This window comes from Eumetopias jubatus, unplaced genomic scaffold (assembly GCF_037043125.1).
Source record: "Eumetopias jubatus isolate StellerSeaLion01/CBP00866 unplaced genomic scaffold, mEumJub1_p1.0 scaffold_3, whole genome shotgun sequence".
NCBI lineage: Eukaryota > Metazoa > Chordata > Mammalia > Carnivora > Otariidae > Eumetopias > Eumetopias jubatus.
This window is the reverse complement of record NW_028274809.1, coordinates 131,549,592-131,573,850: the sequence shown is the minus strand read 5'-3', so window position 1 is coordinate 131,573,850 and position 24,259 is coordinate 131,549,592. Positions and strand designations below refer to the sequence as shown.

At 42.7% G+C, this 24,259-nt stretch overlaps 1 protein-coding gene across 2 annotated transcripts in view; it reads left to right on the top strand.

The window, feature by feature from the left end:
* The first annotated feature begins 6,269 nt into the window (after positions 1-6,269).
* LHFPL6 (LHFPL tetraspan subfamily member 6) overlaps positions 6,270-24,259 on the top strand; it is a 239,412-nt gene continuing 221,422 nt past the window's right edge. Inside the window, exons 1-2 of one of the 2 annotated variants that reach the window (XM_088022202.1) lie at positions 6,270-6,654; positions 17,361-17,456. In XM_088022202.1, the coding sequence (XP_087878328.1) occupies positions 6,270-6,654; positions 17,361-17,456 (481 nt within the window). The remainder of the gene's footprint in view (positions 6,655-17,360; positions 17,457-24,259) is intronic. The other variant, XM_028107823.2, reaches the window with a different exon arrangement.

The window sequence follows — 24,259 nt, the reverse complement described above, 5'->3', positions numbered from 1 at the left end:
TTTGTAAACTGTGTTCATGGCTATTCCTGTTTCTATTGCCAGATGTTAAGAAGGGTCCACACCTTCTCCAATACGTGCTATAGACAATGAATGCCCACAGGAAGAGCCATGAACACAGTTTACAAAATTTGCTAGAGAAAGACTCGTCCCCCAGCACTCTTCTGTCCTTTCTTTGCTCTGTTTCGTGCCCCCTCACTCTGTGCCGAATCCACTTTCCCATGGTGCTGGCTCCTGGACTACAAAAGAACAGGTCATTTCACTAGTCTAGCGGGTGCGTGTTTGTTGCCAGTAACAGGGACTTAAACAGCTAAGGGTGTCTGAGGGTAATAGAGCAGCCTAGTGAAAAGACCAAGCATCCAGACTCTTGGTGCCATTTTACTCCATCATTCTTACTGTGTTGGCTTTTGTCATCATCATCTCACCTCATGGCTGAAGAATAGCTTCTGTGCTTCTGGTGCCATCACATCTGTTTTCTAGGCTGGAAGAAAGAGGAAGAGGAGGGAGGGGGGCAGCACCACTCCACTTCCATCTCACTGGCAAGCACCGGCACATGGCCACTCAAACATCAAGGGCGGCTGGGCAATGGAGATTTTAGCTTTCACTGCTTCTATTGGCGAGAAAGAGATAGAAGAAGGGGGTTGGATATGGGCATTGTATCAGCCGAACTGTAGCTTTCATCACAAATGTCAGCTGAAGAGGTCCCTTTCCAACCTCTCTCCCGTGGTCAGAAGTGATTGATTCCATAGTGTTTCCTCTATCTCACTATCATACTCCTTCCCTAATTTTACATGGCACACCCTATTTGTTTAAAAATTAACTATGCACTCTGTAGGCTGCACTGGAACAAGGATAATAAACACAATGATATTGACTTGTTCATTAATTCCCTCAGTTAATGTTCAATTATTGAGTATTTATCTTTAGCTGCAAAGCACTCAGGTACAATGCTGTATTTCCTGTCATTGAACATATGTCTTACCTGTATGGTGCTTTATCGATTAGGAATGCTTCCAGCTACTACAAGCATAAGATTCAAATGACAGTAATTTAAAACATATTAACAATCTATAATTTACTTGAAAAATTCAAAAGGAGATGTGTAGCTCCACCATGTTAGGGTGCTGGGATTATGTTTCTGTGATTCCCCTCATGGTTGTAAGAAGGCTGCCACAGCTCCAAACACCTCATCCTTCAAGTATGTGTCCAAGGACAGCCATTCTCTTTTATCAGAGAATGCAATCTTCCCTGAGGCCTCCTCAGTAGACTCATTGGTTAAAAGGGTCATGTGGTTACCACTAGCTCTAAGGGAGGTTGGAAAGGAGTTATTCACCTAGTGAACAAGGACAAGGAATTGGGAGTTAATCTTGATGGCCAACCAAGAGTGTTGTCATAGATGCTTTACAGCTTCATGATCTCATCTTATGACTCAATGAGACTACTATCCCAACGTACTAGAAACTCAAACCTGGAATAAGAGGTATAAGCAGCCTCTGCTATGTGGGAGCTTCTGGCTGGGAAATAACTTAAAGATCTTTTGAAAGTGCAAACTTAATACAAGGGTTTTAAAGACATCATAATGCATTTTGGCTATAAAGTATACACACAAGAACTCAAAGAGTAATTCAGAAGATTTTATAGTTTGGGAAGATAATTACATGGTGGAATGAGAAGAGAAATCAGGATACATTGATTCTAGGCTCAGCTTTGGTTAACACACCAGAAAGATTCTAAGCCTCTGCTTCCTTATCTGTAAAATGACTCCTAGACTCCTTCTCAAATATATGAATAATTCTATAATCATGATGCTAGAAGTCATGAGCTAGAAGAATGTTAAAAACATTTATTACAGGGGTGCCTAGGTGGCTCAGTCGGTTAAGCATTGTTCAGCATGGAGTCTGCTTGAGATTCTCTCTCTCTGCCCTTCCCCTGCCCCCTCTTTCACCAAAATAAACAATCCATTACAGTCTCTTTTTACAAATGAGAGAACTCAGGCTCGGAAAGGTCACCATTTGTCCAAATGCATTAATCTAATTTAGAAATTTGAATCCTAGTATATAACATACTATACTTTCACAAATAATTAATATTGCATCCTAATAGATCTTTAAAAAATTCAACCTCTTCCTCTATCTTCTTTTTCATTTTAGGCAGAATCTCTCCAATAGCATTTTACTCTATTTAATAGAATGCAGATAATGAGTTAATTTAAAGCCCACATTTTAGCTGTAAGGTCTTGGGCAAAATACCTAACCTATCAAATAATAATTACACCTTCTTCATAGTTTTTTTTTCCTTCTTTTTTTGAGGACTAGATAAAATAATCTAATAAGAAAAGTTAGTATAGGGATTGACACAACAAGGATGTAATCCCAGCCATCCACCTCAGGGCTTAAAACTCCTCCAAACTTGAGAAATGTCCTGGACCAATTTCCCCAGCAGGTTGTGTGGAGGGTGAGTCCGAGTGTCATGATTGTAATTTTGTCTTTATATGGTTCTATCTTCTACCTTCACATTATATAGATCTGAAGGCTCTGGGTAATAGCTAAGGGCGTGGTATATAACTGGAAGTCAGACCCATCATGGAACTCAGTAACCAGTGATTTGAATCAGGGATTCTGAAACTGGGATTCTTGGATGGGTTATAGCAGAACAGGGAACCACCTGACATTTCACTGAAACAGGTGTTCTTAATCTCAGCAATATTTGCATTTTGGGCTAGGTAATTCTAAGGGGTTGTCCTGTGCATTATAAGGTGTTTAGCGGCATCCCTGGCCTCTAACCACTAGACGCTAGTAGTACCTCCCTCCTCATGATAATCAAAACTTCTCCAGAGGCGCCTGGGTGGCTCAGTCAGTTGAGCATTTGACTTTTGATTTCGGCTCAGGTCACGATCTCAGGGTGGTGGGATTGAGCCCAGGTTGGGCTCCGTGTTCAGCACAGGGTCCGCTTGTCCCTCTCCCTACCTCCCTTTGTATGCTTTCTCTCTCAAATAAATAAATAAAATCTTTAGAAAAAAAATGTCCAGACCTTGCCAAATGTTCCCTAGGAGGCATAGTCTCCCTTCTCCCCTTGAGAACCACTGTGATAAAGCTAAATATGTATGTGTGTATATATATATATATATATTTTTTTTTTTTTTCGGAGAGGCTTACCAGTCTCACCATATTCTGAAAAAGTTCTATATGACCTCAAAAGGGTTGGAAGTGATTATTACTCAAATCCTTTCAATATGATAATGAGAGAACATACATCTCCAGCTGTAGCTGTGGGAAGAATGTACAGCATTATGGCTAACTAAAATGATGCAATTTGAAAATTTACTATGAAATATCATATATACCTACCCATTTATTACTTCTAACTACTTTGTGAAAAAGCACTTCACAGACTATCTGGAGAAGTATCTGTTTTACATACTGCTATTCCCAGACGGCGGGATTCTTCAAATACTGTCTTTAGCTGAGACTGAATGTAGCTCTAAACTTCGAAAGGGATGAGCGCTAACGACAAGCAAAAAAAGAAATCTAATGGTGGTATTGATTACAAGAGTGATTGGATGGAGGGATGGAAGGGAAGGGTAGGTGGGGGAGAAGGGAGGAGAGGGAGCGGGAAAGACAGAGAGAGAGAGAGAAAGAGAAAAAGAGGGAGAGGGAGAGAGAGAGAGAGAATACAACGGCTTAAAAGAGGTTCCCAGAAAGGGTATCTGTTGGGAGAGGCTCGCTCGCTGGAAGCCTCCCCCGCCTTCTCCCTGGCATGTCTGGAAGACGCTTGCCAGGCAGAATCCCTGAGCCTTAGGCTTCCCGCTCTTATCTCAGTCTACACTAGCTTTTCTCACTCCTTCCAAAGTGGCCACAACCCAGGGATCTCCTCAAAGCTCCAAAGGGTCACTTTACCCAGTTTTAAGGCCCTCCTTTTCATCTACACCTCCGGTAGGGGCCGGCGCTTCAACCGCAAACCCCAGACCCAGAAAGGCAACCAGGGAACGTGTCTCGTCTTCCGCGGCCCCTCGGGAGCACCGAGAGGGACCCGCAACTTTCTCCCCTACTTCTCCGTCTGCGTGCCTCCCCGCCCTCCCCTTGGCAGGAGCCGCCACGAGGGGTGGGCGGGCTGGGGGAGCCGCCTGAGCTGCCCCCGGGACGGGCGGGGACTCCCGAGTCCCGCGCGGCCGCGCCGCGTCCCGGTTCCGCCGGCCGTGGGTCCCCGGGCGCGGGAGGGGAGGGGACAGGAGAAAGAGGAGGGCCGGGCCGCCGAGGGGAGGAGGCGGTGCGTGCCTCGCCTGCCAAAGGGAGCTCTGTTCCTCTGCGTGCGAGCCCGGGCGCCCCGCGCGTGGCCACCGCGCTCCGCCCGAGCCGCCGCCGGAGAGCGCGGGCAGCTGGGGCTCCGCGGGTGGCCGCGCAGCCCGGCCTTCTGGAGACCCTCCGCCTCCGGCCGGACGCCGCTCTCTGCCCCGAGGCGGGCCCGGGGTGGCCGCGGCTGTTAGGGACAGCGGCGAGGAGGAAGGACGCTCTTCTGCGCCGTGGATGTTCCGCCCGCGGAAGACGGCAAGTTGTGTGCGCGCCCCGGCCGCCGCCCGCCAGCCTTGTGAGTAGAGCGCTGGCTGCCCGGCGCCGCGGGCTCCGCTCTCTCCCCGCGCCCCCTGCTCCCCCGCCGCCGGAGTCGGGCTGCTCCCGGCTCCGGACTTCCTGAGCCCGGCGGCGCGGTCGGCTCTCTCTGCCGCCTCGTCCGCTGTCGGCGGCTGCCTCCGGGGGGTGCTGCCTTCCCATGCTTTCCCCTCCCTTCGCGCGGGCCGGCTGGAAAATACCCCTCTTCCCCCTTCGGGGCTCAGGGATCATGGGGTGTCGTCCAGGGTGGGGCCATTGCGAGGGGCCGACTATGGGCTTGGCCTCACCTCGGGGCTCCTCACCCTAGCTCCAGATGAGGGCCTTCCTCCCCCCAGGCCGCCCCCCCAACCCGCGTCTCCCCCAGCCTCATGGCCCAGGGAGACCAAGTTCAGCGGCTAACGCTGACGCTGACTGCAGTTGACAAGATTAAAAAAAAAAAAAGTAGTTGGAGCTTCCCTGGAGTGACACACTGGACTGGAAATGGGGCGGCGGGTGGGGAGGAAACGGTAGGGGTGAGGGTTGGGTTAAAGGGAGAGGCGAGGGAGAGGGAATTTGCTGGGGAGCTGGAGTTACAGGTTCTGGGAATGGAACTGTGGGGTGCATGGGCTCTGCTTCTGTATTCATTTCTTTATGGAAAGTGTGGGAAATGGTTCAAGAACTCCTTTTGAAAGGAAGGGAGGGGTGGAAGTCGATGCGGTTGAACTATTTGAATGACTGGGCTTCCATGTGGAGTACTGGAAAGTGTGGATTACTTTTCAGATTAGACACTGACAATCGTTCAGCGGGAGAGATAGTCCTGACAATTTTATTGGAACCAATGAATCAGAAGGAAGTCATACACAGCCTTTCTTTCATTTCCCCTAGGAGAAAGAAGGGAGTTAAGACGAGGGAATTCACAAATACAACTGAATGAGTACAGGGAATGCCTAATAGTTCCATCCATTCTATGTGCCTAGACAGTCCGTAGTATCTGTTGAATTTATGGTGCTCAGCCACTGTGAAAATTATCCTAATTATTTTGTTTGGGCTCGTGCAGAGCTAATGCACCTAAAGGGACACGGAAAAGTTGCTACAAATTATGAGCATGAACTTGCAAGCCAAATAAACAAACCATGGCATGGTTCACTTTATTTTAATATTTGGAATCATGTTTACTGCTAGTAAAAATGCTACATTACTTTCACTGCAAGCATGCGAATTAAATTCACTGACTTGGCAAATAGAAGCCATGCATTTCTTTAAGTAAATAGCTGTCAGAGTTAATTTGGGAGCATTTATGGGAGATAAAGACGTGAAAAAGCTTTGAGCTAGTTTGACAAAACTTGAATTGTGGACAAGTTTCTAGGGAGAATTAGTTCTTCCCACTTTTGAAGTGTTGAGGCAAGTTTGAATGTTTATTCATTAGGAGTCGCAGCCCAGCTGAACTGGTGTTATCGTTTCTCTAAAAACATTTAACTTTTAATATTATTTATTGTCTTGCCAGGGACCATCGTCCTTACCACAGAGGATGGAAAGTTGATGGCCAGGAAGACTGAGGATCCCTTCTGTTGCTAGACACCCCCCATTACAGAAGTGTGGACTACCTGCCATTCCCTGGTGGTTTCACGCCTTCCCTCACTCCTGCAGTCCCAGAACGGTTACTGTGGGTCCCCGTTGCCCTGTTGAAAGATGGCATCCAGCCTGACTTGTACCGGGGTGATCTGGGCTTTGCTCTCCTTTCTTTGTGCTGCCACCTCCTGTGTGGGGTTCTTCATGCCTTACTGGCTCTGGGGATCACAGCTGGGCAAGTCTGTGTCCTTCGGTACTTTCCGGAGATGCTCCTATCCTGTGCATGATGAGAGCCGGCAGATGATGGTGATGGTGGAGGAATGTGGGCGCTACGCCTCCTTCCAGGGCATTCCCAGTGTGGAATGGAGGATCTGTACCATCGTGACGGGCCTGGGCTGTGGCCTCCTCCTCCTGGTGGCTCTCACCGCCCTCATGGGTTGCTGTGTGTCGGAGCTCATCTCCAGGACAGTGGGAAGAGTGGCTGGAGGAATTCAGTTTCTGGGGGGTAAGTGACTTGTTCGGTTTGACTTGTTTCCTGGAATCCCAAAGCAATATTGAAAATTATGTAGTGGTCGTCTGCTGAAATCCTTCTAATTGGTACTTGGAATGCTCTGGAGAAATAGACATGGGATGGCTTTGGTGACAGACTGCCAGAGTCAATGATTTTTTTTTTTTTTTTTTTACTGGAATAGCTTTAAAACTTGAAGAGATCTTAATTTCTGTACATCCTTAGACATATATATGTCATTGGCCTCCTAAGTACAACCTATATGAGGTGGTAACATGGAGATTGTTTATAATGTAGTAGGGGAGATAGTTTAGATTTTATAACTTCCTGCTCTCCTTGTTCGACCGTAAGCAATTAGATTATCTGTGTCTTACTGGCATCTTCAGGTCTTTAGAGATGAAAAGTAGAAAAGGTTTTTGAGTCAACATTGCTGTCATAAGCCTTTAATACTCTTTGGCGGGTATAAAATTGACCCTTGATGAATCTTAAACTATATTTCTAAATAAATGATATGGTTTTAAATGAGAGATCAGTTTTACATGAACAACTATGGATTTCATTCTGCTACAAATACAGCTGTAGGCTTAATTATCTTGTTAGGATTTAACTTCCCTGGATGCTCTTGCTGTGAAGAAAGAAAAAAATAGCGAACACTGAGTGCTTGTCCCAAATGGACTGGAGAGTCTCACTAACACCAGAAAAGGTTTGATTTTTACTTGGGTTTCCTCCAACAAGTATTACTTCAATATCTCTGGTCGTATGGTTTTAATTATATTTTATATATTTTCCACTGCGCTTTTCACCTCCATTCTTCAAACTGACGGGTTGAACTTGTCTGATTTATATTCCGTCCTGGTAAAATATGACAACGTGTAGATAGCACAGAACGAAGGGAAATAGGAAGCCAGGAAAACGTATAAAATGTATTTGTAACTTCATTACAAAGTAAAAGTCTGTTCCTCTTCGATGTGGGGTTTACTTACAGTCTTTTGTGAAAAATCCAGAAGAAGAATCCAGAAGAAGAAGAAAAAAATTAAAATGAATAGGTTTCAGCTAGATTCTGTTGGAGAAACCCCAACAGATGATTGCGGGTTATTTAATAGAACACTTTCAAGTAACATTATGAATGAGAAAATCCTTGCGCTAAAAAGGCAAGGGGCCAAAAAGGTTTGTGATTTAAAACAAATGACAGAGTTGCTTGCAGTTCTTTATTCCTGTACTGGATTAATGCTGTTCTCATCTGTGTTTTCCCCTGAAGTTTTGCATCTCACTCTGCCCTAGGAGCAGTTTGGGGGACTTAGCTGTCCTTTCTTTGGTGTTTCAGTGTTCAACATTGAGCTAAAGTCATGTGTATGATACATATATATATATATATATTTATATATATATCATATATATGCGTGTATACGTATGTGAATATATATGTATTCATACAGAAATATAGTAAAACGATTAGAAAACACAAAGGGGTTGTTGAAAGCCGAGATAGAAATCCAGAATTTGAAAACTTCTTGATACCACAGATTTCAGAAATAGAATTAATGCCAGGAGTATTTAAAATTTGTTTTTCTTTAGGAGTAAACTTGATTTGCTGTTTGTGTTTCACTTGGCTAAGGAAAAATGCTTAGGCAGTTTCTTTTTCTCCTCTTATGGTGAATATTACTTTCCATTTTTCCTTCATTTTAGGGCAGGGAATGCTCTTATTTCTGGCAGGACAGGAAAATGTTTACAAAGAGAAATCACTTTTTATTGATTATCTTTAAATGTATAATGAAGGAAGGCAACAGGAAGTGAATCTGAGACCCAGAGATTTATGCTCTCCTCTTCAAGCTGTGTACAGATTTTTTGGAATGATACAGAGCTAAATGTTCTATTTTACAGAAAACTCAAGGGGAAAGATCACTGGGGAAGTTATGTATATTTTTAAAAGTAACTTTCCCCCCCTTTGTACATGCTTTTCATGAACTCTGCTTGGCAAGAGTCACTGACATTAAGTTAAGGATATAGTTTATTATTAGCAGTTGATATTCTCTCCTTTCTCATATATATTTCTCCTACCTGCCAAAAGATACTTATGAACGCAAAACCTAAAAGAGTTTTTTCTGACTCGAACCTCTTGAGGGCACAAGTAAGTAAATACATCCCATTACTCAAGATTTAGAGTAAATTTAGAAAGAAAAAATAACTCGAGTTATGGAAAAGGTTTTGAAGAACCTGCCGTTCGTCACTACTGCTTAATGGTAGACGAGTTGAAAAAAAAAAAAAGAAAGCTTCCAAAAGAATTCTTCCTGTTATTCATTCCATAATTGTTTGGGGTTTTATGTATAAATACTTAAGTGGTCAGTAATTTTATTTTATGAAATTTTTCATAAAATGGGCCAGTTTCATAAAGACTGCAAAATACCAAGCCATTGGGTTCTTATGCATTCCAGAGCTGGCCCCGCTTTCGAAATACAGTCAACATACAGTGAACTCTGCTATAAGGCGGATTCTCTTACTAAAAATGATTCACCCAGAGGGGTTATGTTTAGCTAAAGTTAGGGTTGCTCCAAAAACAACAGGAAGCAGGAGAATGGCAAAGTACAGAGGCGTCCTGCTTACCCCCGCCTGCTGTGTCTGGAGTTTGCACATATGGTGTAACATCAGGCAGTGAAGCCCCTGCAGTATGTTGGAACTAGTTAAAGGACAAAGTGTCAACCTTAATTTTGAATTGTCTTGCTATGGTTGGTTAGAGGTTAAAATGTCACCTGCCAACTGGCAGAGCAAGGCAAGACAGGACTGTTGGGTATGACATTTGCCCCCGTCGAGGAGTACTTCAAGGAATCAATGACTCGTGCTCTTCTTGGGACAACTTGTACAGAAACTTCAATTGCCACATCTCCATCTTATGTTTTATGTCATGTTTCTGTCAGAATTTTTTCAAAAACTGGCCTTGGTTGAGTTTTACCTGCCATTGAGTTTTTATTTTTATTTCTTTTATTTTTTTAAATTTTATTCATTTATTTGAGAGAGAGAGCGCCAGTGAGAGAGCAGCAGAGGGAGAGGGAGAAGCGGGCTTCCCACTGAGCAGGGAGCACAACGTGGGGCTCGATCCCAGGACCCTGAGATCCTGACCTGAGCCGAAGGCAGAGGCTTAACAGACTGAGCCACCCAGATGCCCTTCAGTTGAGTTTTTAAAAGGCATGCAGAGAGCCTCAGAGAAATAGAATGTATAATAAAAATGGGTCCATGCATATCGGATGGTGATGGTGCTAGGAGAAAACAGGTTTTCATGTTGGGTTCGTTTGTTGAATATAAAATTATGTGCTTTCGGGCACCTGGGTGGCTCAGTCATTAAGCGTCTGCCTTCAGCTCAGGTCATGATCCCAGGCTCCCGGGATCGAGCCCCGCTTCGGGCTCCCTGCTCCGCGGGGAACCTGCTTCTCCCTCTCCCACCCCCCCCCCGCTTGTGTTCCTGCTCTCTCTCTCTCTCTTTCTCTGTCAAATAAATAAATAAATAAAATCTTAAAAAATAATTATGTGCTTTCAAGTACTGCCGTAGTCATGAAGTCCTTCCACAAAATTTTTAAACATCAGTATCATACTTTTAATGCATGTGTTAGGGAAATGCCTTATTTGCGTGTTCTGTCAATAGAACATGGGGCAACGTTGTGAAGACAGATCAGGTCTGCCTGTAAGTTCTCTAACTGGTGCCTGTGAACGTCAGGATCTGAGTGTGTCCATCTAGTCCTAAGAAACTGCTTGCTGCTGTCATAAAGGGGCACGGAAGGGAGTCCCAAATTTATACTATGTCCCATTTAGCTTGAACGTGCGTCACGTGTATGTATAAAGTGGGTAGTCAGGAGCAAACAGCGACCTCTCCAGTTTGGAAGGTGCTCTGTTCTGAGAAGCCAGGGGAGACCATCTTCTCAACTAATTGATAGTTAAGTGCTGCTGAAGACAGTAATGATGACGGAGTGTTTTTTTGAGCATCCCTTGCTCTGTGTGATGAAGGTATCACTGCCTTTCCAGAGTCCCTTCACAGTAGGGTCCCACCCGAACCTGTCTGTCATCCCTTTAGGATGAGGGCTCATGACTCTCCTTCCCTTGCTCCCCTTTAAACCTGACTTGTCATGTGATATGCCACCTCGTGCTTTCCTTCTTTCTGGCTATCTGTCATGCATCAGGATCACCCAGGACTTTTAAGACACAGATTGCTGGGGCCCACCCAGAACTCTGATTCCGTCCGTTTGGGGAGGGGCCTGATACTTTGCATCTCTAACGGGTTTCCAGATGATGCTGGTTCTGAGCCCCCAGCCCGAGAACCCTGTTCTAAGCTAACCATTTCGTCTTTTAGAAACATGTGACTTCTGGGAGATGGTTTACTTTCAGAAGTTAGTTAACGTTTACTTGTGTTATAATCTGATACAAACTTCTGTAATTGGGCTGTGGAAAGGTGTGTAGTGTCCTCTTGGCTGAGGACATCCTTGTTCCATCTCTTCCTGTTTTTGTCACAGAAAATCATTTTCCTCAATCTTAATACGTACTATATACATGTTATAATTGTCATATGGACATTATGTAATACAGACATATATTATATATATTCTTTCATTTACCATTGCTGTATGACAGAAACAAGATTTTATAGATGGGACAACTCAAAAAAGACCTTCATACACCCTCTGTAGTTTTCATGCAGTGGATTTTCAGTCACAAATTCTCACTGACAGACATGAGGACCATGCTGCAGCCCAGAGAGATGGGTGAAGACAGCCCTTGACCAACTCCATAAAGCCATGTGTGTCTTTTTTTTTTTTAAAGATTTTTTAAATTTATTTATTCATGAGAGACAGAGAGAGAGAGAGGCAGAGGGAGAAGCAGGCCTCCCGCTGAGCAGGGAGTCCGATGCGGGACTTGATCCCAGGACCCCGGGATCACGACCTGAGCCGAAGGCAGACGCTCAACCATCTGAGCCACCCAGGCGCCCAAGCCGTGTGTGTCTTGCAAAAGCAGAATGACCAGGCCAGGAGGACACTCAGGAGCCAGCCAGTCAGAGCTTCTGCCGGTAGGCAAGATGGCACTTCAGTTGGCTCTGACTAAGGAAGGGAGTCTCCTGATCTTAGACATCTCTAGGGAAAAAGACGATGCACTCTTGCTGAAGAGTGGTCCTTTCTAGGGCCACAGACCACTCCTTTCTGCCCAGTCGTATGTCCCACATACATTGCTCATTGAGAAGAACAGGCTGCGGATGGAAGCTAGGCAGTGTGGCAGCGTGAGCGGGGCTTTGGTAGCCAGGGAGGGGCGAGAGGGAGCAGCAGTGGGGACAACCGACAGCGAACACCTCGGGTGCCATCCACTCTGAGCTCTGGACTCGTTAAAGGCAGGGATGTCAATGAATTAGCTGATCTTTCATAAAACCTAAAATACCAAATTTTATATGTTTGTATTTAATGTTTTATTTATTTATTTATTTATTTATTTTTTAAGATTTTATTTATTTATTTGAGAGAGAGAGAATGAGAGACAGAGAGCATGAGAGGGAAGAGGGTCAGAGGGAGAAGCAGACTCCCCGCCGAGCAGGGAGCCCGATGCGGGACTCGATCCTAGGACTCCAGGATCATGACCTGAGCCAAAGGCAGTCGCTTAACTGACTGAGCCACCCAGGCGCCCCTGTATTTAATACTTTAAAATTACATTTTCAAATAGCCATAGTCACCAATTTTCTTTTTTTTTTTTAAGATTTTATTTATTTATTTGAGAGAGAATGAGGGAGAGAGAACATGAGTTGGGGGAGGGGCACAGGGAGAGGGAGAAGCAGACTCCCCGCCGAGCAGGGAGCCCGAAGCGGAGCTCCATCCCGGGACTCCAGGATCCTGACCTGAGCTGAAGGCAGACACTTTACTGACCGAGCCACCCAGGTGCCCCACCAGTTTTCTTCTTTTACATACATTTTTTTATTTTTGCCCAGAAGAACTTGTACTCCTAAGGCTTACTTTGGAAAGTTTTTTATGGTTTTCCAAATTTTCCTATGAAGCTTTCAAGTTCTCCGTATCAATCACTGACATCAAAATTCAATACAATATTCTTAATTCCCTAGTGGGCCTTAAAGTGCCCTAGGAGTTTATTTCTCTGGCAGAGTCCAGCTCTGTCCCAGACAGTCTGATTCGTAGGCAGGTCTGGGTGGGGCCCAGGTGAGGCCCTTTTAATGGACTCCCCAGAGGTTCTAGAACACAGATGGTCCCCAGGCCACATTTTGGGAAACAGGACCCAATTTTATTCACTTCAAACCTCATATAATACCAGTGTTGTGGGCCTAGGCTTACGTCCACCAGTAAGTGAAGTATGGATTATCAATCTCTTTCTATCCATAGTTATTTTGGGGATAATATGATGTAAGCAGCAAAATATCATAACTAATGTAGGAACGGACCAGTTTATAGCTGTGTTCTCCCTGATCTTAGAGATTTTGGGTGTTCACTGGTGGATAGTCAGTCCTGTGTATACGCTCAGAAGGCAGAAGGACCAGATCTTTTCCACACTATGCTTAGATAAAGACTATTTTGATTTGTGACTCCACCTGCAAATTACAAACCTGCTATCATTTCTTGTGCTGTGTTTGCGTCCTTCAACCGGAGAGTGTGTTGTTGTTGGTTTATGTTCTGTGAGGGTGTGCTGGACTCTCTGGTTTCTTTACTGCCAAGTGTACTCGGTTTTTACCTATTTTGAATTATAGGTTTTTTTACTTCCTAAGTTTGTATTTGTGAAAAAAAAATGCTAATGGTAATGATTGGTTAAAATGGTGGAAGAAAGAGTTATCCGTTGCACTTGGGTCTATCATGTGAGCAGCTAGGCAAGACTTTTAACCTAGAATTATTTAGATTGATGTTTTTGACAGGGTCCAAGTCTTCATTTACTTGATGCAGAGTCGAGTCTTTCCAAGAGAGTCATTTGATTTTTAGCTTACTTCCCTTTGTTACCACCAGCTAACATAGCCATACCTAGATACTGCTGAGGCCAGGGTTAGCATGGGTTAGTTAGTTAGCCTCTCTAACACAGAGATTGCACATTGGTTCACTGTCAGGTAAAAATGCGTGATCATTCACAAAGAAAGCGAACTGAGGAACGTGATTCAAAACCATTCCTATTTAAAAAAAAAACCCTCAAAACACACTCTGGAGAGCTTTACATCATTCTCTGTGATACCATGAGATGCATAAAATCTGTGCTCAGGACACAGGAATCATCAGTGCCCTGTAGTACTTGACCTGTCCAGCTACCTGCAGCTTAGCAAGAGTGTCTTCTGGTGTGTGCTGGTTGTAGTCGGAAAGACTACCAGCCTCAGGTTCAAAACTTATTCATGGATGTCATTAAAGTTCATCTTTTTTTTCTTAATATATCACCCTCAGTGCGTTCTGAGGGACCCTGATTCCTGGGTGTACCAATAGATGTTAACAGGAAAAAGCAAACAGGAACAAATAGATTTGAGAAACATTTGGCTGTGGAAAATTAATCCATTTCATTATGGCAAAACTCACAGAGCATTCAGTATGTTGTCTATTACCAATCTCCTGGGAGGAATGGGGAGGGTATAGTATTAAGTGTTTAACTAGTTTATTTAGGCCCAGTGTCCTGAAGGGACCAGTAATCTACAGAACTTACTCCGTTCTCATTTTACCCCATCGAGGCAGGCAGTTTATTCTTTTTCACAGCTGAGAGCACTGAACTTTAGAGAGTGACACCCAAAGTTATCCCATTAGCTATTGTTTGTGCTGTGAATGCTATCACCCACAGTAAGGTAAAACATTTTTTACTGTTCCTTGGTCTTTCGTTTATGCTTGTAGTACGATAAAACCACTTTTAGTAACACGATCTAGCAACTTTTTGCCAATTCTCAAAAAATGCTTTATAGGGGCGCCTGGGTAGCTCAGTTGGCTAAGCATCTGCCTTTGGCTCAGGTCATGAATCCAGGGTCCTGGGATCGAGCCCGTGTTGGGCTCCCTACTCTGCTCGGCAGGGAGTCTGCTTCTCCCTCTCCCTCTGACCCTCCACCTCCGGCTTGCGCACACTCTCTCTCTTACTTTCTCTCTCTCAAATAAATAAATAAAATCTTTTAAAAAATGCATTGCAGGTTAATGTTAATAATGTACTATGCAGTAGAGAGGCCATTAGGGGAGGATGCCAAAACATTTGACCAACGTCTCTTAACAATTATTTAACAGAAGACTGTTATCTTTCATTATTACATGCTGACCAAGTTTTCTCGTGTAAGTGCCCCATTGTTAAGGCTAAAGATAATGTTAATTCCACAGGACACACGTCTTAGATAACAAAACCAAGGACCTTATATCTTTCTATAAATAATATTTGACGTTGTTAATCTTCATTATTAAAATGTTTGTGATAGAAAAAAATAGAGTTCGAGGTAGATCACTGGGAAGGAGTCTAGGGATTTCCCAGGGACTTCTGAATGGTTATTTTCAGAAGATCATGAGGTTGGATTCAACATTGCTCTAGTTCTGGTGCATTGATATTGCTGACTAATTATTGACGGATCTGTTACCTTCTTTATATGGTAGATGTCATACCAGCTAGTGATTTGCTTTTACAGTTCATGAAGCTCAAAGGTAATGTAAGCGCCAGCACTGACCTGCTTATAACTCTAGTAAATAATTTCCCTTTCATGTGTCTCATACTTTCAATAATCAGGCAATACCAGCTACTTTGATGTACTGAAACATGTATAAAAATATTGTTGGATAAAAAGAAAGTTCTATTTTATGGTTCTCTGTTTTTCTTGTATGTCTTATGTCTTCATAGAGCAAGAACTAAGACTTATAATTTTCTTCTAGCCCCACGGTGACTAGGATAGCAAATGTCATCTTATATGTTCAATTAATACTTGATGATGTGCTATTTAGTTTTAATTATTTACTAGCAACAGTTTTATCTATAAGGTGTGACCTTGTTCTTTCCTGTCTCACAGAAATATTTCAGAGATGAAATAAAGTAATACAGCGAATATGAGGACATTTAAAGCAGTGTCTCCTTATGATGTCCCTGCATGATGTTAGTCCTTTGGGAAAAAAGTGTTCTGTGGTCATCTGTGTTGAAATGATGCTGCATAATACAACTCTCTCTTCAAGCACACTTTAAAAGCTCTGAGTGAGCTTTGTTAATTTTCTGCAATAAAGAAACCAGCTGCTATGATCTGAAAATGTTGTCCTCCCCCCCACCCCAATTCATTTGTTGAGGTCCTGATTTCCAATGTTACGATAGTAGGAGGTGAGGCCTTTGGGAGGTGATGAGGTCATGAGGGTGGAGCCTTCATGAATGAGATGAATGCCGCTGTAACAGAAATCAGACAGCAGACAGCTTCCTTGCTCCTTCTGAAACCTCTCGAGGATACAGGAAGAGAGCCTCCACCCAGCCACACTGGCACTTTAATCTTGGACTTCCAGCCTCCACAACTGTGGGAAATAAATTTCTGGTGTTTATAAGCCACTCAGCCTGTGATATTTTGTTATTGCAGCCCCAGTGGACTAAGATACTATCTGCTTAACACTGTGTTTCACAAACTTATTTGGGAATGGCAGAGTCCTACTTACCTGTAATAGGCAATAAGATCTCTTTGAATTAATGGTCAACAGAATAAGCTTTGGGAAATGCTGAGTTAAAATACATTGTACTTCCAGGGAATTAGTGTTTATGGGCATTTAACAGTATTGAGTGCCTATTATATACCAAATAATGTGCTAGCTGTTGGGATACAAATTGAGATAAAATCCCTGCCATTAAGGAGCTCACAGTCTTTTTTTTTTTTTTTGTAGTTTTTTTTTTATTGAAGTATGATTAACCTACGAAGTTATATTAATTTTAAGTGTACAATACAGTGATTGGACAATTCTATATATTACTTGGTGCTCACCACAATAAGTGTAGTTATTATCTGTCACCAAACAACGTTATTACGATATTATTGACTATATTCCCTATGCTGCACTTTTCTTCTTCTTGACTTATTTATTTTATAACTGGAAGTTTGTATTTCTTAATCTTTTTTTATCTGTTTTCACCTATCCACTCATCCATCTCCCCTCTGGCAACCACCAGTTTGTTCTCTGTATTTATGAGTCTGTTTTTGTGTGTGTGTGTGTGTGTGTGTGTGGCTTGTTTATTTGTTTTTTTATATTCCACATATAAGTGAAATTAATATTTGTCTTTCTCTGAATTATTTCACTGGCATAATGCCCCTTAGGTCTGTCTACGTTGTCACAAGTGGCAAGATTTCATTCTTTCTTTATGGCTCAGTAATATTCCATTGTATATATTTACCACATCTTCTTTATCTATTCATCTATCGGGGGGCCCTTGGGCAGCTTCCATATCTTGGCTATTGTAAATGATGCTGCAGCAAACTTAGCAAACTCAGATCTTTTCAAATTAGCGTTCTTGTTTTCTTTGGGTCAATACCCAGCAGTGGAATTACTGGGTCATATGGTATTTCTATTTGTAATTTTTTGAGGAACCAAGGAGCTCACAGTCTTATGGAGGAAACCAACAGATAAGGTTTAATTACCATCTAAAGGACTCGTGATACCTCCACACACGTCCACATTTTGTTGAATACAGCGACTAGCTGGTGATGCTCACTCAGCAGCCAAGCGAGGTGCTTGCCAGCTATTTTCCATCCTGCCCTCCTCCCGCTTGGTTCTGTGTTGCAGGAGTCCACATTTCCCAGAAGCCTTGGCATCTGGCATCTGGGTCGCTTCAGCCAATGGGAGACCCTTTTGGAAGAAGGGAAGCAGGGAGAAGCCAGGGTATTTCTCCCTCTCCAGCTCTTCCTTGGGCAGTATCTTCAGCAGCAGTTCTCTTTTCCTGGAATGCCCTACCTTCTGTGGCCCCCGCTTCCGCCAGGAAGCCACTGGGATGATCTTACCCCAGCCCAGTTCTTCCAGTCCCTTTCTTCCCCCACTATCTCACCAGTCGAAAGAATGGCAGCAATTTCCTGCTGTTGCCAGTTTCTGGGTCACCTCTTTATCTCCTGTTTGGCTTTGTAGCTCTTCCATCCTCTGCGTGACCAATTTCCTATGCTCTTTTAAATTGTCTCTGTTCCAAATACCTTAGGATGGTTTCTGCCTCCCTGGTTGGACCCTTGCTAAAATACAATACATAATTCAAATTCCTACCTCCGGCCAGTGGAGGATCATGTCATACTGTGAACTTTTGGGATTTGCGATGAATAGACAAAAATCACAGACATTTAGTCAAGAATCGCCAAAGTCCATTGGCGTGTGAACAAAATGCTGGGGTTGTGGGGGGCACAGCCTTCAGTCTGGAGGGATCTGCAAAGATTTCACAGCAGAGGTGCTAGTTGAGCTGGGGTCTGGAGAGTGAGCAGAAGACTCCCTGGGCCTTCAGGCAGGAGGAACACCAAGCTCTCAAAGCCGAGGAGTTGTGAAAAAGATCTGATGTGAGTTTAGGGAATGGCCCCATACTGTAAGGAACGGGGTAGGTATGATGTGACAGAGGCTAGAAGTGGACAGGACAGACGGAGTCAGGTTGTGGAAGTCCTTGTTTCTATTCCATGGTGGGGATTCCATACTTAACTCAACTGAAACCTTTGAGTGGTTATGAGTAGAATTGACTTAAGAACTCTCTCATCTGTAATCTAGTAGCCATGAGGAGTAAGACTGATTTGGGGAATAACCAAAACCCAGAAAAGGGAGGAAGAAGCCTGTAACAACAGTCTTAGCCAGAGGTGGTGAGAGCCTCGCGGAAGTTGTTGGACTACAGAGAACAAGAGTTTGAAGACATTTCTGAAGTAAACACGTTTTTAGATGAATAGATGAGAGAATGAATGGATGTCTCAGTAATTTTGTATTTCTATAATATAAGAAACCAGACATTTTCAAAACATTTAAAAGAGTAATAAATATTGTGGTTGCCAGCGAATGTAGATATAATTTACTATACTGCACAATGTGAATCTTTCTGCTTTGGGATTGTTTGCATGTTCATCTGCGTGTAAATGAGGGTTGCATCATGTGCTCAGCACATTTGGGGGCTTCGAAGAGGAGCATTTTGATGGCAGCTAAAGTAACTGTCAGTGTCATGAACTTCGCTAGCCTCTCACAAGCAGACATTTTCCCTTTCTGTCCCTAAAATTGCAGAAATAACAAATGGGTAAATACATAAACAGTAAGTAGATGTGAAATTGATTTTCTACATCTTATTTTCATAAAAATTGTTGACATTTTCAATTATACTTTTATTTTACTTATAAAGAAATAAATGAATGTTACTGTCAACAGGTTTATAACAAAAATTGCTATCAGTTACCTGTAGTAAATGAATCTTTTAGCTTGGAGACCTAATAGATTACTGTCCTGGCTTAGCTAGTCATGTTACAGCTGCGTATTAAGGCAGAGCAAGAATGGAAACTAGGCATCCCTTGGTTATTACCTATGAATTAATATTATCTGTGATTATTGTCTACGTTCCCTGAATCAACTGCATTGAAGGCCATGAAACACAAAATGTAGTTTTATCATTCCAGTGTAATTTATAATTCTTATATATAGGTCATATTGAATTTTTGAAAAAAAAAAAGAAATAGCCCTTAAGCTCTAAAATAGTCTAATTCTGTGATTAAATCTAATCCTCATCTCTAGAATGCTTTTTGGTACAAGTCACTGTGTAAGACGCAGATCTCTACCTCTCTGCTCTAGAGTTTCACTAAAACACATGCCCCTCATGTATTTAATGATGACATTACTCAGATTGTCCTCCCAGCCATCCACAAATGTGCCTTCTGTATGGGCAGCAGATAGCAGTCAATGATGGAATTGGGCACACACAGGAAACACTGGATTCCCTATGGGACCATGGCTTTCCAGCATACATATGGCTGGAAAGGGCAAGTGTTCATGGTCAGGCTCGGTATAGCTTTTCCTTATTCCTGGCCACCATTGGCTCCCCATAACAATCCAAGCTCCCCAGATTATTTCTCCTTCCCTACTATGTGTGCATAGTTGTCTTGGATACGAATATAAAATTTTCCACATTCTCTTCATGTCTAGAAGGGACCTACAATGGAGTTATTATTTTCTACGATGTGATGAATGGTTAGCGTGTCATTTTTGTTGCTCTTTGTTTTGTTTTGTTTTTCCCATTTGGTGTTACATAACCTAATTTAAGTGGAAAATTATAATCCTTAGGTAAAGCCAATTCCTTATACTTTCTATAGTCACTTCTAGGTAAGAATTAATTTTCCCAAAAGTATTCTGAGGAAGAATATCAATTTTAGCCTCAAGGGAAGTTACCCTGGTATTTACAAGGCTTAAAAGTGTAGGCATACTGGATGTGACAACATGAAGAAATATTTACTATATAGTGGTGCTTTTCTCACTCATTATTCAACAAATGATTTTTGAGTGCTTACTATGTGTCAGGCTCTGTTCTAGCTGGAGAAGAATGCTGATATGGTAATATATGGTTCCTTGTCTACCTAGAATTTTAGTAAGAGAGATGAAGATTAATCAAATACTGCCCCAAAATGACTGTAAATCTACAAGCTTGATAAATGTTAGGAAGAAAAGGTACATCATGGACAATCCATGATCTAGATGAGGTGCCAAGGAAGGCTTTCCGAAGGAGAGCAGGTTTGAGTTGAGACTTGAAACACGGAAGAGGAGGAGGGGAGAACATGCCTGTGACGGGACCTCGGGGACGAAGCCCCCCAAATGAGCACGTAGGGTGCCTCTGAGGTGCTCAGCAGAGACCACGAGGGCGGGTGGGTGGATGAGGCTGAAGAGGGAGGCACTGGAAGGATTCGTGCTGAGTATCCTGTACTCAAGATACTCCTGAGATCAGAAGCCAATGAAAAGATGAAGATATTTGTGCAGGGAGATGCTGTTTATCCCTATTACATGTTTATATGAGAACTTTGTTCATTTAAGGCAAGTTACTGGAGAGTTAAGTTGAGAGGTAGCTGGTTGGAAAGCTCCTGGATTCTTTTCACTTAATACCAGTCCTTTTGAGGTAGAGGGAATCATTAGTACATTTTGAAAGGAGAAAAAGTCATTGTGGAATTTCTCTGTGTGTTGTTTGAATACATAAGTAGAACCAATGTCCAGGTATTTGGTTAAGGGACACAACTGTTAAAATTGTGCATCCTTCGAGGGAATGGAATGGAATGAAAAATGAGTGGAAAAGGTACCAATATGCAATCATTGTTTTTTTTTTTTTTCATGTTGATGTAATCTATTATGTCTGCAGTTTTCCTTCATGGCATTTTGTACACTTGTGATTCCTTAATCTTTACAATTATGTGTATAATGTCTTTTCTAATTGGTTGTAATACCCCAAGGGCAGTGGCCTCCTCTCTTTTATTTGCCCCTCTATCCCTAGAGCCTAGCAAAGTGCCTGAGAGAAAATGGGCAATAAGAATTTTCTGTCTGCCTGATACTTAATATAATATGATCTGTTTGGAAAGCTACTATATATGTATTTTTTAAAAGATTTTATTTATTTGACAGAGAGAGACACAGCAAGAGAGGGAACACAAGCAGGGGGAGTGGGAGAGGGAGAAGCAGGCTCCCTGCTGAGCAGGGAGCCCGATGTGGGGCTCGATCCCAGGACCCTGGGATCATGACCTGAGCCGAAGGCAGACGCTTAACGACTGAGGCACCCAGGCGCCCCTACTGTATATGTATTTTTAACCCAGGCAACTTTGCAGCTATTAATCAAGATCTTACTTTGCAGAATGGCACAGGTGCTAGGCCTGTGTTGGATACTGACTTGAGTTTGACAGTATCTAACGTTAAGAAGCACAAGCTCTAATATGAGGAATTGTACTGACAAATGTGACACAGGTGCTGACAGGGTGCAGAGAGATGTTATTTGGTCAATGTCCTCAAGATCTTGCAAGAAATACATGTGGAACAGGTGAGCTTCTGCTAGCCTTCGCTAACCTTGGCTACAGACCCTGAGTCTTTTCTCCTGCGTCTTCATCACTGCCTGTCGGAAAAGTCGAAAAGGGCCAAGCAGGGGTATAATGGGTACTCTGAAACGTTTTGCTACTGATCCAATTCCTTTGTAAAATCTTTTCCCATTTGCTGGGGGTCAGCCTCGGTGTCATGTGATCACTGAATCGCGATCTTCTCCTACCTTGCTTTATAGGATCGACTCTGCCCTGATTTCCTTGTTTCCCTACCCTCCACATCCCTCAGTAAGATAAAGTCTCACCAGACTACTACGCTTCATCTGGTTGGGCCTTAGGGATCTACACAGTGAGGCTCTGGACTCTAGGAAATAATAAGATGTAAAAGATAGGATGAAATATCTTCAACATGATTTGGCAACTGATTGCGGTTGGTGAGAATGACCTTCATTTGTGGCTCTCTGTTTTCATGCCTTTGTGTGTCTTGAACGAGCCTGCCATTAGGAAGAGTGGGATGTCTGTAGGAGGCCTGTTTTGTGGGAGGCAAGGTTATGAGTTTAGTTCTGGACCGTTTGTGGTTCAGGTTCCGGTGGGACTTCAAGGTGGAAGGTCAAGCGGGTGGCTGGAACGATCAGGGTTAAATATATAGATTCATGAAAATATGTCTTTGAAAACCTTCTTAGGAGAGAGTACTACTTCATTTGCTTTTCATAAGGCATGGCTTTAAATCCTGACACTTCCTTTTGCCATGTGGCTGTCCTGGTTAGAAGGCAGGCTTCTAGCTCTGTCTAACTTAATCATTAATTCTAAGCCACCCCTTTGGACGGTGCCGGCTGCTTAGCAGCTGCTATGCTGGTGAGATTATAGAGGCGTTTGCACTTTGTAGGACAAGATTTTATTTTTCTGGACAAAAAAAAAAAAAAAAATCACGAGAAAAACCAAGGTAGGAAAAAACAAACCCATTCTCCACGATGTTCACTACCCAAAGGTGCCTTGTGGAAGGAAGAGTCTAGAAATGACCATGTAGTTAAAAAAAAAAGAAAAAGGAGAAAAAAAAAAGCAGAGGCGCAAAGGGTGAATAGTTTAACTTTTTTTTTTTTTTTTTGGTGACATGCGTAAGATGGCATTCTATTTTGATTGCCTGGTGGAAGAAAGTCAGTTCATGTATCTCATCCACCCACTGGTGGCTATCCTGATTATAGCCTCCTGGTAGGCACCATTTAAAATTCAATTTGGCTCCCTGTGCCCTTGGTGCTCAGTAGGTTTCATTAAATTACACAGCAGCGAGCTCTGTGTGGCACCATTTTATGTACATTTGACTTCAGTGTAATTTCAGACAATTATGCTTTGTGTGGAGTGGTTTTACCATAATTGTCTTACTGTCCAGTTAGGGCCGATCTGGGACTCTGAATCTGATGAGATCTGAAGATGGTAGAAAATATTGGAGGAGGGAAATGTTTTTATTTCTCTAGACTTGCTCTTTTTAGCTTGTTCGGCTTGTAAATTGTGGCAGATTGTTTTTGTAGCATTACTTACAGCGTAAGATTAGAATAACAACAGTTTTCCCCACGTGGGATGCTTCAGAATTTTACATGCAATCAGATCCTAGAAACAACTGTGTTTGTGAGACTGTAAGTAAAATGAAATGTTAGTACTTTTTTCTTGTATTAGCAAATCTTCTGCCTTCCGTTCGTGCGTTCGCATTACTCTCTGGCCATATGTTGTGGTGTGAAGCAAGTGAATGCAGGATCTGGAAGGACAGGGTTGAATTCTGTCACTCATCATCTTCGTGACCTGGGCAAGTGACTGCCTCTCAGCCCCGGTTCCTTCAACTGAGACAAATAGTAGCCCCCATGAGCTGGAGTTGGTGGAATTTAAATATGCATAAGTCATGTAATATGATGATAGAGTAGATGCTCAGTAACTGGTGGCTATTACTCATAGCTCATCTGCTTTAAAATTTCCAACTTAACTTTAACTTAAAAAGCTAATATGCTTCATTCATTACCCACATATTTATTGACTCCTGCTCTGTGCTAGGGAATGTTCTAGCTGTCAGGGATAAAGTAATGAGTAGAGGCAGGTTAAGAAAGAACTATAAAGTGAGAATTTTGGTATACTTCCATCTACTTTTAGTTGGCTATTGTACCCTACTGCATTTCTCCGACCAAGTTTTGAACTAATAATCTTACCTACAGGTAACTTATCATCCAAGACCTCGTAAACATAATAACTGGCTGTATTTGACAGATCATTATTTGAAGTGAAAGAGTTATCTGTATGGGTATTCTCAACAACTGGACAAGTGGGTTCCCTCCCTTCCTCCCCCTTCCTCCCCCTTCCTTCCTTCCTTCCTTCCTTCCTTCCTTCCTTCCTTCCTTCCTTCCTTCCCTCCTTCCCTCCCTCTTTCTTTCTTTCCTTTCTTTCTTTCTCTTTCTTTCTTTCTTTCTTTCTTTCTTTCTTTCTTTCTTTCTTTCTTTCTTTCTTTCTTTCTTTTTCTTCTTTCTTCTTCTAAAGGAGATGCCCCCATATTGTGGGTTTTCTCCATCATGACGATATTTTCTATATCATCTATAGCTTCTGTGACATTTCCTTTAACTCTCCATGTCGTCTCTGATACACCTCCATGTATTTCTAGCCTGATTATATATTTGTCTATATTTTTATCTCTTTTGAATC